The sequence below is a fragment of the Lupinus angustifolius genome, unplaced genomic scaffold, assembly GCF_001865875.1.
Source record: "Lupinus angustifolius cultivar Tanjil unplaced genomic scaffold, LupAngTanjil_v1.0 Scaffold_6_10, whole genome shotgun sequence".
NCBI classification, from domain to species: domain Eukaryota; kingdom Viridiplantae; phylum Streptophyta; class Magnoliopsida; order Fabales; family Fabaceae; genus Lupinus; species Lupinus angustifolius.
In genome coordinates, this window is record NW_017717447.1 from 14,849 (window position 1) to 30,628 (window position 15,780).

At 32.2% G+C, this 15,780-nt stretch overlaps 2 protein-coding genes across 4 annotated transcripts; both read left to right on the forward strand.

The window, feature by feature from the left end:
• The first annotated feature begins 668 nt into the window (after window positions 1-668).
• LOC109337406 (probable WRKY transcription factor 31) lies at window positions 669-3,822 on the forward strand. Of its 2 annotated transcripts, XM_019574376.1 has the most exons (7): window positions 669-793; window positions 825-1,222; window positions 1,378-1,479; window positions 1,615-1,782; window positions 1,952-2,326; window positions 2,429-2,542; window positions 2,806-3,504. In XM_019574376.1, exons 2-7 carry the CDS (start codon window positions 851-853, stop codon window positions 3,502-3,504), a joined length of 1,830 nt encoding a protein of 609 aa, XP_019429921.1. In that variant the 5' UTR covers window positions 669-793; window positions 825-850. The 2 variants fall into 2 exon arrangements, with proteins under 2 accessions (XP_019429921.1, XP_019429922.1); XM_019574377.1 differs by lacking the exon at window positions 669-793 and having other exon boundaries at window positions 851-1,222; window positions 2,806-3,822.
• Window positions 3,823-9,814: 5,992 nt separating this feature from the next.
• On the forward strand, window positions 9,815-14,323 carry LOC109337407 (aspartic proteinase-like). Of its 2 annotated transcripts, XR_002106448.1 has the most exons (15): window positions 9,815-9,914; window positions 10,414-10,800; window positions 10,879-10,939; window positions 11,606-11,700; window positions 11,847-11,959; window positions 12,054-12,222; window positions 12,316-12,355; window positions 12,495-12,559; window positions 12,790-12,903; window positions 13,034-13,098; window positions 13,207-13,363; window positions 13,446-13,565; window positions 13,859-13,947; window positions 14,035-14,194; window positions 14,232-14,323. XR_002106448.1 is itself a non-coding variant. In XM_019574378.1 (14 exons), exons 2-14 carry the CDS (start codon window positions 10,420-10,422, stop codon window positions 14,117-14,119), a joined length of 1,554 nt encoding a protein of 517 aa, XP_019429923.1. In that variant the 5' UTR covers window positions 9,815-9,914; window positions 10,414-10,419; the 3' UTR covers window positions 14,120-14,323. The 2 variants fall into 2 exon arrangements, 1 of the variants encoding a protein (XP_019429923.1); XM_019574378.1 differs by having other exon boundaries at window positions 14,035-14,323.
• The last annotated feature ends 1,457 nt before the right edge of the window (window positions 14,324-15,780 follow it).

The window sequence follows — 15,780 nt, forward strand, 5'->3', positions numbered from 1 at the left end:
TTCTACTCAACAGATTCAATGGTCATCTAAATTAGTCTGCAATGATAAAGTAAATATTAATACATTTAACACCTTGAATTAAATGGTTTAAAGTCAAATATATTGATAAAAGTATGAGATATATATGTTAAATACTTGACTTCATTCTATATACTTCAAAAAAATTTATTTGCCCTATAATTTATCTTTTAAAAAATAATGATTAATTTGGAAATATTAGTGAATTCTATTATTATTTTTTGACTTTTAAAATTTTACTATCTTGAAAAAATCGATAAAACAGACGAAATATTTATTTTACAAAGGAATCAGATTGAGTTTGGTCAGGGTGATCTAGTATCTAATAGTATCCTATAACTTGTTCTGTACCAATTAAATATTGTCATATAAATAACAAATTAAAATTAAAATATAATATTTTTTATATTATTTATTAAATATTATTGGTTAAGAATAAAAAATATGAGACTATTAGAAATATGCTATCCTTGTCTTGTTAACCCGACCCAATATTGTGAACATAGTGAAGTATAATAGGTGGGTGAGTTGTGTTCATTTGGACACCGTCCAGCATGAGTGACGCACCATCTGGCGTCACAATATGGATCCAAAAAATATAAAATCTCATGCATTTCTTACAAATTCCAATTTCCATTTCATATTTTTCTCATTTGGTCCACCCTCCCTAAATTCCCCAACCCTTTTTATACCCTACCCTATTGCACTTGTTAAAAGACTTCACAAAAGCTTCATTCCCTTATCACTCATCAACCTCTCTCTTTCTCTCTATATTTCCATTTCATATTCTCTCTGATCTATATCTCTCTCTCTCCTTACATTTCTTTATTGTATGGACAAAGGATGGGGTCTTACCCTTGATACTAGTTCCTCTACTTCTCTACCATTCTTTTCTTCTAAACAACCACCACAACCACCACTTTCTATGAATTTTTTCTCCAAAGATAATACTACTATGTTCCCAGTTTTGGGTTTCCCTGTTAACCTAAGCAGACCCACCAACAAGGAAGAAGAAGAAGAAGAAGAAGGTGGTGATCAAATTCGCATGGTTGTTGGTGAAGTTGACTTTTTCTCTGATAAGAACAAGTCCTCAACTTCAGCTAGACATGACCATAATCATCTTCATCAACATGTTAAACCCACCATCAAGAAAGAGCTGGTTTGTGTTGATGAGAAACCATACAACTCTAATCTACAAGTTAATGTAAGATCCCTATCCTAACACATACTTTCAGTCTTGTTAAATTTCCTATTTTTCCCGAAATTTCGTCATGAAATCATTGGTTGTATTACTAGATGATGATAATAATCATAATCTTAATAATAATATGAACTAAATGTTATTCAAACATATTGCAGACTGGCTTACAACTTCTCACTGCTAACATTGGGAGTGATCAATCTACGGTGGATGATGGGGTTACATCAGAAGCTGAAGATAAGCAAGCTAAGAACACTGAGGTACATAATTTAATTAATTAAATTTAACTTAGAGAAATTACCAAGATGTCAATAATTTTATGACTGCATAATTCTAGTTATTCTGTAGTTATTAAATATTGCGTACTAAATTGAGAATTATTATACTTGTTTCAGCTTGCACAGATGCAAATGGAGCTTCAACGCATGAATTCAGAAAATCAGAAGCTGAAGGAGATGCTTAGCCATGTGAGCGGTAATTACACGGCCCTGCAAATGCATCTAGTGGCATTAATGCAACAACAACAACTACAGAAACCGCGTAGTGAAAGCACAGAAAATGAGGTAATTATAAATTATTCAATTCTTTCACTTACCATTTAAAAAATAATGAAAGCAAGAGAAGTTAATATACTTTGACATAGTACTAGTTATTTACAAGGTTAACAATTATATACAAAATATAATGGGACAGATTTTTAATATGTTAATTAATCATGTTCAAATAATTCAGGTTGTTCAGAAAAAAGCTGAGGAGAAAAAACATGGTATTGGAGGAGAAATGGTGCAAAGGCAGTTCCTAGATTTAGTTCCAAGTGGTACAGTAGCTGAAGTAGATGATCATGTATCAAATTCTTCTTCTGATGAAAGAACACGATCTAGCACACCTCAGAACAATAAAATTGAAGCTGGAACAAGAGATTATGTGAGAAATACTAATGGTAAAAACGAGTTGGCTAGAGAAGAGAGTCCAGGTTCAGAATCACAAGGTTGGGGTCCCAATAAGCTTCAAAAAATGAACCCTCCCAACGTTATGGATCAATCTAATATAGAAGCTACAATGAGAAAAGCTCGTGTATCGGTTCGTGCAAGATCAGAAGCTCCCATGGTGTGTATTTATTAATCATTAATACTTCAATTAATAAATTGGTTCACAAAACAAGATCATGATAAGTAATTCTCTAACAAATTTTTTATTGGATTATTGTAGATCAGTGATGGGTGCCAATGGAGAAAATATGGACAAAAAATGGCTAAGGGAAACCCATGTCCTAGAGCATATTATAGATGCACCATGGCAGTTGGTTGCCCAGTTCGCAAACAAGTGAGTTTTCTTATTGATCTACATTAACTACAATACTAGATTTTATATTAGTTAAGTTATGGTGTAATTTTAGACAGTTGTTGAAAAATATGATCACAATTACTATTATAGAGATAACCAAAACCATAATATTTCAAATTTAACACATTGATAATATATATAAGGTAATTATTTAGAGATCAATTAAGTTTAGCTAAGAGTTACTCTTAAATTGTAATCATTAATTGTGTATAGGGCTAACAATTTGATGGTTTTATTAATAGGTTCAACGTTGTGCTGAGGACAGAACCATTTTGGTAACAACTTATGAAGGTACACATAATCATCCATTGCCACCTGCTGCTATGGCCATGGCATCAACAACTTCAGCTGCTGCTAGCATGCTACTATCAGGGTCAATGACCAGTGCAGATGGGATAATGAACCCAAATTTGTTATCAAGAGCTATTCTTCCTTGTTCTTCTAACATGGCAACACTTTCAGCTTCAGCACCATTCCCTACTGTCACATTAGACCTCACAAACAATGACCTAAACCCATTGGAACTCCAAAGACATCAACTTCATCATAATCATCCTTCCCCATTATTCCAATTACCCTTCCCTGTAGGGCAGAATCCTCAGAACTTTGGGGCAGCTACCCCATTTGCACAAGCACTCTATAACCAGTCCAAATTCTCGGGTCTTCAATTCTCTCAGGAACATCAAGTTGGGTCTTCCCAAGTGCCCCCACTAGCTCCAAGGCCAAATTTGCAGCAGCAGCCAAGTCAACAACAACCCTCCCTTGCTGACACAGTCAGCGCCGCCACCGCTGCCATCACCGCCGACCCTAACTTCACGGCTATGCTCGCGGCCGCGATCTCCTCCATCATCGGCGGTGCTCACGCAAACAACAACGACGACAACAACAATTCCAATATCAACAACATGGCCAGTAAACTTAGCAGTTTTTCAGGAAACTAAAAATGTTGTCTTATTTTGTTAATTTTATATTTGTACATGGGAAAGGGAAAATGAAAATCATAAATGTTCATATTCTTTTTTTGTCCATGTCTTGGAAAGGATTAGATCAAAACAAAGAAGAAAAAATCTTCATTCTTTCTTTATATTTTGTCTTTGAATAATATGCATTGAAGGTAGATATTAATCTTCATTCATAGTATTATAGACAAAATAATATTTTATTATCATCCTTTGTTTCCTTGTTTCCTTATCTTGGCCCTTTATGACAATATTGAAAACAACGTAGATATTAACATGTTCATAGGAGAAAAATGAAGAGAAAAAGCCAATGAAAAAACCGTGTTTTAGAAGGATATTCGGATTTTCTCATTGGTCAAGAAATACGGCAATTAATGTTTGATACGGACTTAGGTAGGGTAAGGTAGTGAGTTTCTTAGCAACTACGTGTGCTCTTGATGTGCGTGGTAGTAATCAATTAATTATGTCGATTGAATACTAATAATGATTGATTAATATTAAGGTCTCAACTTTGATTGGAAGAAATTAAGATTGTTTTGACTTTGAGTTCGGCTTTAATGGACGTCTGTTCACGTTAGTGCTACCATGGTGCCATTGAATAATATAATGACAAAAATATAATTTTATTATAATCAAAATAATAGGTGTCATTAAAAATTGAGTTTTCTTTTATTTTTTGAAACATTTGTCTCTCCATTAATGAAGAAGATCCTAACTCTAAATAAACATTAGCTTTCAACTTATTAACTTTTTATATAATTAAAAATTCAATATAATATTAAAATGTGGCTAATATAGATCAAAATAGTTCATTTGAAAACACCCCAAAGTTATTTGTAAAAAAACCTTAGAAATGATTAATTAAATGTATATTTTGATATTTTTGTGTTAAATTTTCCAATTTTTTAGAAATCAAATTGATATACATAAATAACTATGAGTGATTAAAATAAGTCTGCACTATTATTTATTACTTCCTTCTTTTCATATCTTTTAATTTTTAAGGTTACTACATGGTTTAAAAATCATTAAATTATGTAAAAATTGATATAATCTGACAAATAATAATATTTAATGCATATTTAAAACTAAACTATAAATAAATTTAGAATATAACGTAAAATGAGAGTAATAAATAAGGGTATAGTTAAAAAGTGAAATATAAATACATATTCAATTTCTTAAACACATTTCAAAAAAAATGGAGAAGTTAAATATAAAAATATATGGAAATGAGATAATATAAATCAGGATTGGAGGGAGACATGTCACCTGGTGGTGTGTTTAGAGGGTCGCATCGTACCTTATCCACCGTACAAATAAGTCTTCATCGCCTTCAATTTGACTCTATCCAAATGATAACTTGTATCATTGGTTGAAGGAAAATTAAGTAATCATTATTATTTTTTCTTTGAACAGGTTCATCCGTTCATGTGCTTGCATGTGAAGGTACAAAAAATGTGGTGCCAATGGAATACAAAATTGAGTGCTACATCCTCAATTAACAAGAAAGATACGCTCCATTTAGTGAGTTTGATTTACTTCGTTGCTTACTATAGATATATTGATAGTACTTGCAAAGAGTTTAGGTTGATAATAATTGCAAGGTATTGTTCTACCCATAATATCAGGGATAAGATTTTGTAACTGTGATTCATGGATTCACATTAGTAAAATATATGCAAAAATACCAAAATATTTTAAATAGTAATGAGTTGGTTCTTTTGGTATAAGTAATATGGTGAAATCCGAGCCGAACATCAAACCGAAAGATATCTCATATTAGGTTTAAACAGTTAAACTGTCCTATCGGACCGGATAATTTTATATGTAATTAATAATTTTTATTTATAAATATATAGTTATATCTAAATGTAAAAAATAACGATTAATAATAATAATGTAAATTATATTGAACTAACATCTCTGCATCTTCTTTATACCGAAGTAAAACAAAACATTGGTGTAATGTTTCATTTTTTAATTTTTAAGTGAACTGCACAGTTTACTTCTCGGGTTAATGCGGTTTAACCAGATTTAACATGGTCGAACTAGATTTTCTCTGGTTCAAAGTGGTTCAATCATTCATTCAATTAAGAGTGCAAAGCAAGATCGTTTTTATGTCCGGTCAACAATCGAACCGTCAAGTCAAGTCCAATTCTTACAACACTGGGTATAAGGAAATTAAATAACTTTAACATCAACTCTGATGTTTGATATAAACATTCATGACTCTAAAAAATTTATTTTCACTTATTTTCCTCTTGAAAACTCGACTCGCAAATAAGTAGCATGCGCAATGCATAGACACACGACATCATGAATTAATTCATCATCTTCCTATTGGGAAAATATCTTGGAAAAAAGTTTAAATGGGGAAAATAATCCCCGTCTATTCTATGTTTACTTTTTTTTATAAAACAAACAGATCAAAGCCCAAGCGAAAGGATACATAGTACACATGGGGATGAGGGGTCATAGAAAATCCAACAAATTGTTTAAAGAATAATATAAAGTGTTAAAAGAAAAAATGGTCAATGATACAAACTTGACAGGAGCTACACGTCAAGTCATAAACAAGTATATACTGGCGAAGTTAATTTGGTGGATTTTATATGACCATTTAGTTCTTGCCCAAAAAAGTTATCCAAATACATTAACGTGGATATAGTGAATATCAGACATGTTAATTTTTTCAGTAATATATGCCATCTACACACCCAAATACAGGCTTAATTTTTGCACCAAAATGCGTTTTTTTATGAAATTGGTTGTATATCATGCTGCAAGTAAATTTCCGTTATGTATTTGGGTGATGCAAACGTGACACATACATTATTTTCAACAACAACAGAAAATATTTGGAAAAAAAATGGTCACATATTAGTTTTTCAAAATAAAAACATAGTTGTCACATGTTTTTTTTTTAAATCACATAACGTAAGACACATGAGAAAATTCATGTGTTTTTTCATGTGTGGCCATTTTTTGTGAAAAAAGTATGGTCTTTTATTTTCCCACATGTGATCTTAAGGTTATGTTGGATATAACCATTAAAAAAAATTAAAGAACCAAATACCAGACTACTTGTATATTATGAAGGTTATATGCAAGATAAAATTAATATTGTTGATGTTAGTTTTTAGGTATTGTGATTTATTATTGGCTTTGAGATTTTAGTATTATGGAGGATGGTGAAATGAGGTGTGAGAGGAGATGATTTGTCAAGAAGATTAACTTGTTGATGAAAAAACAAGGGAGATAAAGGTGTGAAATAGAGAAAATGCAAAATTTTGGCATTCTTTATCACATGTTGGGTTATAAAATCTTAAAAATTGGGTTATGAAACCCAAAACCCTCAATTAAAGGCTAAAGTTAATGGGCCTTTTTGTTAGTCTCTATTGTAGTCTTTAGATATTTTGTTGACCAAAACTAATAGTTTGGGCTTCCATGTCTGTTGGGAAATGTGTAATTTACTTTATCCATAGCATAAATAAATAAAAGATGACACAACATTCATGTTATGAATATATTTAAAAATGTTATATCATCCTAATAATTAACATAGACTCAGAAAATGTCCACCATTACAAAGTAACACATGTCACTTTTTTACCCAAATGAAACTGATATATGTCATTTAAAGTAATGTGTTACTTTCTAGTGGCTAAAATATTTACTCATATTTAAGATATACCATATGACTTATTTGTTTGAGATTGCTATTGTATTAAATGTGTCTTAACTTGACGTGTAATCATCGACTATAAATAAATTTTCCATATATCCCAATAAGATTTAACAAAAGAAACAAATAAATGCAATCCATTCCATCAAACAATGGAAGCTTTATTTTGTCCTTTCCATTACATTTTCTTTAATATCGATAAGAGAGAAAAAATGAAAAAGAAGGGAACAAAAAACACTAGCGTATGGCTAATCAAGCCGTGGCATAGTGATCAAACTTTGCATCAATAAGTTGAATGAGAATCATGCATAGCTTTTTGATGCCCATACGCTTTAGTATTCACTATTATCTTGTTTTTTTAGAATAGGTAGCTAATGCATGTGTTTGATTCTTGACCTTATTGCAACCCCACTATGCTACTATTAGCTTGATTGCTTAATTGTCCTCCATACCACTCTCTAATGGATAGAGATCCTCCTTCCGAAATACATTATATTCATATGCCTTTAATCAATTAGATTTCATAAAATAATATAAAAATATTAATTTTAATTTTTATGAATTTTTATTTTATTTGAGTAATATTTTTTTATTGGATGAAGACAGACTTTTAGGACGAATAATATATGATGGAATGGTTATCTCACTCCCTTTCTACCTTTTCAATTTGTTACATCTGGCTTTGCTTCTACTTCATTATTCTTTTTCCTTTTCCTTTTTGCATTCTCTTTCTTGAAGACCCTTCCTATTCCTACCATATCTTTACTTCACCACTATTTTCAATTTTTTATAAGCAAAATTTTATTAATATTTAGAAGGAAAATGGTACATCCCACAAAATAAATGGATAAAAACTCCTAGCATAGAGAGATAAACCAATAAACCTTTTTCTAAAAACTTCCCACTATTTTCCATTTTAATGTAGAGATTTCTGTATAGATATTGATTAAGAAATGGAAAGTAGAAAATCTATATGAGAATGTGGCTTATTAACATATTGGAAGTTGGCTTAATTAGCTTTCTAATATAAAAAACTTTTATTTATTCGTTAACCAATGTCTTTAGGATTCTAATTAATAGAATAAGAAATTAAACTTTTTAGAATTTATGAAAGACTCTTACAACTTAATAGATCAAACTTACTCTTTTTTAAGAGTTAAAATGTGTATTACTTTTATTGATATTAAAGTTTAGATGATTATAAAATTTGAAAATTTCTCATAACTTTGTAAAGTGTAAGATTAAATATCAAGAATTTTATTCTATAAATTAGTTTCCAACAAAGTACATCCAAAGTCAAACCTTTTAAATAATAAGTGCAAATTTAATCCCTTATATACTAAAGAAATCAATACTAATATTATATAAATACTTAAATAGATATATTCAGATTTAATATGTATACACTAACAGTATAAATATTTTTTACACTGTCAGTAAATCATATACTATTAATTTATTAACTATCATTGATTCTCAAACCAAAGTAATAGAAGTCAATCAATGGTGGATGGTGTGCTGATTTACACTGTCAGTGCACAAATTTTAAACTCTTCATACTAAGGGAACTCTATACTATATATACTATATATACTATATATAAAGGAAAAACATCATATAACTTTTACATGGTGTAATTTTCATTTCATGTTTTTCCTTAAAATTATATAATTTTTATAAAAAAAAACCATATAATTCTAAGTAACCATCACCAACACATTAATTAACTACATATCTCACCTTAAATTTAATATTATTATTAAAAAAATGGAATATATAAAAACTGAATAGTAGAACCATGCAATATTCACGGCAGACGCTAAGTGCCTATAGACACTAGTACTAACGATATAAAACTTATTATACTACCAATCTATCAATTATTATTTATACATTCATTATCATCTATACAAATATTATTACCCATCAATAACAAGTCATAAAATATATATAAAAAACTAGTGAATATCCGTAACTAACAATATAAAATTTATATCATTTATTATATTATCTACTATTTATTTGATTTTAAAAAAAATTAATAATTGATGAACATATAAAACTTATACATAAATATTTTTTGAGAGAAATATGAATGCACTAATAGTATAGAAGTTTTATAAGCTATCAGTTTATTATCTACCATTTTCTTTTCATTCATAATTGATTTTGTTAAGAAAAATAATACAATTAAATAATAAATAATATTTATATAAATAATTAACATTCCTATTTTGTTTTTTCCGAAAAAACTGTAGAGTAGTAATGAATAAAAGGGGCAGTGAGGAGATGTGTCGCGTGCTAAGGAAACCAATCTGCTGATGCGTGTTGTACTTATCATTCACGTAACCATTCTGTTACACATTCAGTTACACGTTCACGAGTATCCCCACCCCCTTTTACGTGAATCAACGGCTCTGATTACTTTATAAATGAGCCCATCGTGACTTAAAGTGGGGTCACCCCTCATTCATCTACGGCACAAATTACATCAAAACAATCAACGGTTTAAACCATGGACACGTCATATAATTTTATCTTTATCGCTTAGCTGGCCCCACAGGGTTTTACACACATTGCATGATAACTTTTTCAACCTTTTCGAGGTTTAAATTCTACACTCTCTTCCTCAACCTCTCTCATTTCAATTCAATTCTTCGATTATTGCATTCGCTTCATTCTCTCTCATCATCTTCACATTTTCGTAACTTCTCTTCTTTATCATCTTGCATTCTCTTATTTCTTAGTCTATTATTTTTATATTATTTATTACAATTTGAATAACGTTTTGCTCTCTGGGTTTTGTGTTTTCGTTATCGTGAATAATTATGTGACCGGTTTCAGTAATCATATCGTAATCACAAATGCTTTTGATTCTTTCTCTGTTTCAAGTAAATTGAAGTATTTGTTTTTTAATGCATGCATTGTTGTTTTTAATCTTGTCACCTTTCATAAACTTTTGAAGCAATTACTCCTGAATATTTAGGAATTGATAGGGTTTATTTTTAATTGTTTAACATTTATGCAACAAATTTTTTCTCTGAACCACACACTGATACAACAAATTTAATATTGTTACATCTTTCTCAATTACTCTATTGCACCACCCAGGATTTATTTTTTCCCGATATTATTATTGGAATTATTTTTTTTTACTGTAATTTTGTTTATCTGAGGTTGAAATTTGGAATTTGGATGAACAGGTAAACATGGGAAACATGTTCAATGTGGTTGTTTTGGGTTTGTGTTTGTCAACCCTGTTGTTTTCTTTGGTCTCTTGTGCACCCAATGATGATGGGTTGCATAGGATTGGACTCAAAAAGATGAAATTGGATTCAGACCGTGGTGAGCGCTTGATTTCTCATATGGGGTTCAAAGAAGCTGCGATTTTGAGCTCTCCTCTTAGAAAATATCACCTTCAAAACAATGTACTAGGAGCTGGGGACACTGATATTGTTGGATTAAAGAATTACTTAGATGCTCAATACTATGGTGAAATTTCTGTTGGTACCCCTCCTCAGAAGTTCACTGTAATTTTTGACACTGGTAGCTCTAATTTATGGGTTCCATCAGCTAGATGTTACTTCTCGGTGAGCTTTTGTATACATGCTATGAATGTGTGTGTGAACTTTGTTTTGTTTTCTTATTTTGCTGATTTATTGATGCAGCTTGCATGTTACTTCCATGCGAGGTACAGGTCTAGGGAATCAAGTACCTTTAAGCCAAATGGTTTGTTTTCTTATTCTCGTCTAATGAGGCTTTAATTTCGTTTGTTTTGCTGTGTGGAGGTTTTGTAGTTCGTTAATAGGACAATGCCTTCTGCCAAGTGCTGTATTATTTAATCATAATTTTGATTTGATTATTATGTGGAGTTTCTTTAGAATCAATTGTATCAAGATATGTGTAATTTCATAAATATCTATATTTTTTCATTTTCCTGAGTAGTTTGGACTCTAGAGTCTGATCTAAACTTGATTGTAGTTTATCAATAAAAGCAAGCATACAGTTTTTTTCCAAACAATTGAAAAGTGGTGGGGAGTAGATCATAATCCCACCTAGTGGTTCTGGGAGGGTTGCTTTACATTATTATATGCAACTTAACCCTTGCAAGTGAATTGACTATTTCTAGGATTTGAACCCATGACCTCAAGGTCACACGACAAACAACCTTACCATTGTGCCCAGACTCAACCTTGTCTCAGTTTCTGTCACCCAACAAAAAAAGTTCTTTGTTTCAGTTGCTCTGCCATGTTGTAATTTGGTTTGACATAACACAATTAGAATGAAGTCAAATTTTTTTATTTTTTCATTTAATTTGGGCCGCTTGATATTTGCATCTTCCAGGATGTTGTCCTTTTACTGACTCACCCATGAATTTGTCTTACTGTTGTTTAGGGACTTCTGCTGCAATTCAATATGGTAGTGGAGCAATTTCTGGCTTCTTTAGCTATGACAATGTCAAAGTTGGTGATGTACTTGTCAAGAACCAGGTAATGCTGATTGTGAACCTTTTTATTCTATTCTTTATTTTTGCTTTTCCTTCACACACTGGAGGAGGATGTGAGTTGGCTTCTTTCATAATATGTGTAATTGTGGATTAATCAATTGACTTAATGTACTTATTGGTCCCTACCAGATATTTATTGAAGCAACTAGAGAGCCTGGAGTTACATTTGTGACTGCTAAGTTCGATGGTATTCTAGGACTTGGATTTCAAGAGATATCTGTTGGAAATGCTGTTCCAGTGTGGTATTTTGCACATTTATGCTTTGACTTATCATTTCGGCAATATTTTATTGGATCGCAACTTCATTATGATCAATGAGGCACTTGCCTGTTACAGGTACAATATGGTTGAGCAAGGTCTTGTTAAGGAACCCGTATTTTCATTCTGGCTTAATCGTAATCCACAAGAAGAGCAAGGGGGTGAGATTGTTTTTGGTGGTGTTGACCCTGCTCACTTCAAAGGTGAACACACTTACGTGCCTGTGACACGAAAAGGATATTGGCAGGTTAGTTATCAATTATTTGTTTATTATACTTATACTGCTACATTTACTATTTCTTTTACCTCTCTTTGCTAATTGATCTTTTTCTCTGGACAGTTTGACATGGGAGATGTACTTATTGGTGGTAAACCCACTGGTATGTGTAGAAACATATTAGCAGAAAAATACGTAGTCGTTTCTCCTATGACATGATACTATCTCACTGATAGCATTGTCATAAATGGTTCATGGTTTTGTGTTCATTTGTACTGACCTGAGCATATTGTCATCCACAGGATACTGTGCTAATGGTTGTTCAGCAATTGCAGACTCAGGGACCTCATTGTTGGCAGGCCCAACGGTATGAATAAATGCTTTTAGATATAGGTTGCCATTTAGATTTACATTTCTGACTGGAATTAATTATCTTGTAAGGAATGCTCTTGACTAATCGAGAAAAGGTCAATCATAATGCAGACACGGGGACTTCAATATGATTGCATTTTTTATATAACCACATGAGGACAAATCTAGCAACTGCTTTTTACCACCTTGTGTCTATGATCAAATATGTGATTTTTTTTCTTCTAGGCTGTAATTACTATGATCAATCAAGCCATTGGAGCATCTGGAGTTGCAAGCCATGAATGCAAGGCTGTTGTTAACCAGTATGGACAAACAATCCTGGACTTGCTCTTTACTAATGTAAGAACCATTTTTAATTAACTGTTAGCATATTTTGGTTGCTTTGATTCTTGCCGATGGTCATGTGTCATCTGACATTTGGTCATCTTTCAAAATGAACTTTGTTTATAGTTTTCATTCGGTCCTGTAGGCACCACCAAAGAAGATCTGCTCCCAGATTGGATTATGCACCTTTGATGGCACTCGCGGTGTTAGGCATGTCTCAAAAATATTATATACCTTATGTCAATCACTTAGAGATATTAATATATTTAATGTACACTGAATGCCATTTTACTGATGATTATTTGAATTTTCTTATAGTATGGGTATTGAGAGTGTGGTAGACACGAATGAAAGGCAATCAACCGGCAGCTCTCATGATGCTACTTGTATTGCTTGTGAGATGGCTGTTGTTTGGATGCAGAACCAGGTGAGGCAGAACCAGACGCAAGAGCAGATAATAGACTACGTCAATGAGGTGAGTTGGTCTTAATTTTGCTATTTGAGTATTCAAATCCTGCTTCTCGGCTTGACTTCAGCCTTGTATGATGATATTGCAGCTCTGTGATAAACTGCCTAGCCCAATGGGACAATCATCTGTTGACTGTGGAAAGCTCTCATCAATGCCTAATGTTTCCTTCACCATTGGTGGAAAAACTTTTGACCTTGCCCCAGAGGAGGTATAATGTTCTCAAACACTACCAATAATCCTTTCCGTGTCATATTTTCGACATCTCTCCAACCCTGAGTAGCTAGCTATTCCATTCAATGGAACTAATCTTAATACAAAGAAATTCTTTAATCATTAAAGTAACATGCATTGTTAGTGTAAAACTATTATTTTGACATGTGCCCTTTCGTTTTAATAACGCGATAGATAACTATAAATGCCAATTTGTCGAAATATCATTACAGCATGCCATGTTCTATGTTTTAAGTCGTCCTCATCAAGTTTTGTCTTTGGTTTCTTCAGTACATACTCAAGGTGGGTGAAGGTCCTGCAGCTCAATGCATTAGTGGCTTCATTGCTTTGGATGTTCCTCCACCACGTGGCCCTCTCTGGTACATTAAACTTCTTTATCCTTGGTTGAGACATGCACTATGACATTTCCATTTGATACTAACATCATAGTATCTGCATTAATGTAGGATCCTTGGAGATATCTTTATGGGGCCCTATCACACAGTCTTTGATTATGGTAAACAAAGAGTTGGATTTGCCCAAGCAGCATAGAGAATGTTCTCTTGTCTAGAAGGATGGCACAACCGTTATTTGCTAGTGTTTATTTTTTTCTTTTTACTCAGGAAAATTAGTAGAACGAAACAAGTGAAATATAACATGGAAAAACACAGTCTTGTCTGAAAATCCGTTACTGTTATTTGCTATTAATTTGTATCCCCTTTGAATCATAATGGACCTAATGTTGTGGCTTGTATATATACATCAAGTCCTGTCGCAGTCTCTCCTAATGATATTTTGTGGAGTCATTGGTATATGCTAGGAGAATTGAGATCTTCTCTAGATATACAGGATATAAGAGAAAAAATTTATTTTATTAATTTTTAAAAATATATTATAGAAAATCATTTTAAATTAAAAACGATAAGTGTCATTAACATGTTTTAACTCTATCCGAGTTAAAAGTAATGCATGTATGTTTAGAATAATTTTTATAAAGATATATCATTATTCATTTAGTCTAGTTCTATGTAAAAGATTAGGTCCAAAACCTTTTCTCAACAATAGGGGTGAAAAGTTGAGTCAAACTGTCAGCTTAAACTGAATTGAGTTCAATGTTGAACTACTTTTTTCAGTTCAAGTGTGACTTAATTAAAGTTTATAGACTTCTATTAAAATAAAAAAGAGTCAAATGATAACAATTTTAATATGAGAAATGAGAAAATAATATACGAGACTTGTATTCCTAGTGAGATATTAGAGAGTTTCTATTTCATTTTTTTGGGGTGAGAGTTTGTGTTATCCTTTCAATGAGAGAATGACAAATATTATAATGATATTTTCTATAGTGGAGATATTTTCTGAACTAGGTTCACTTTGAGACTTTTGGCGAAATTTTGTTATGAATTTCCCAACAGATAAATCCATGTGGGATCCTTATTCCGAAAGTCTTCCTTACGAGAGGTCAAGATAGTGTGTTTTGCTGAGAACATATAAGTATATAGACCCAATCCAACCTAATACTTTAAGGTTTGTGGTAAAAATGTTGTTTAAGTTTTCTTATTTTTTTTTTCCACACATCCCATGAAAGAATGCTATAAGCTGAAGAATTCTCATAAAAATAAGTCACAATGCCACCATAATAAGGTAAAATTAGGAAAGAATTCTCATAAACCAAGCCACCATAATCGAGGCATGAAGTCACAATGCCCATTTTATATGTTGGTGGCAACTCAGTTTGTGACCATGATTTTAGTAACAACTTTTGCTTGATTGCAATTTTCAGTCGCGAATAATGATAGTAACCTAGAAGGGTAGATAAGCAAACAATTGTTTTGTTGTTCGTTCTGTTAGATCAGCTGCATAGGAAGGAAGAGAGAAGNGAGGATGAGGAAGAGGAAGAGGATGAGGATGAGGAACAGGAAAAGGGTGAGGATAAGAAGGTGGATAGGATGAGGACGGGAATGAGAATCGGGATAGCATGAGGATGAGAACGGGGATAGGATGAGTAGTAGAATGAGGATGAGAATGAGGATAGGATGAAGATGAGGATGAGGATGATGATGAGGAAGAGGATAGGATGAGGTCGAGCATGAGAATGAGGATAGGATGAGGACGAGAATGAGGATAAGCATACGATGAGGATGAGGATAAGGATAGGCTGAGGAGGAGGATGAGGAGGAGGAGGAGGATGAGGATGAGGATAGGATGAGGAC

Coding starts and splice junctions, on each gene's coding strand:
- LOC109337407 (XM_019574378.1), top strand. CDS start 10,420: ATGGGAAACATGTTCAATGTGGTTGTTTTGGGTTTGTGTTTGTCAACC. Junction 10,940..11,605: donor AAGTACCTTTAAGCCAAATG/GTTTGTTTTCTT, acceptor ACTGTTGTTTAG/GGACTTCTGCTGCAATTCAA. Junction 12,560..12,789: donor CATTGTTGGCAGGCCCAACG/GTATGAATAAAT, acceptor TTTTTCTTCTAG/GCTGTAATTACTATGATCAA.
- LOC109337406 (XM_019574376.1), top strand. CDS start 851: ATGGACAAAGGATGGGGTCTTACCCTTGATACTAGTTCCTCTACTTCT. Junction 1,783..1,951: donor GTGAAAGCACAGAAAATGAG/GTAATTATAAAT, acceptor CAAATAATTCAG/GTTGTTCAGAAAAAAGCTGA. Junction 2,543..2,805: donor GTTGCCCAGTTCGCAAACAA/GTGAGTTTTCTT, acceptor TTTTATTAATAG/GTTCAACGTTGTGCTGAGGA.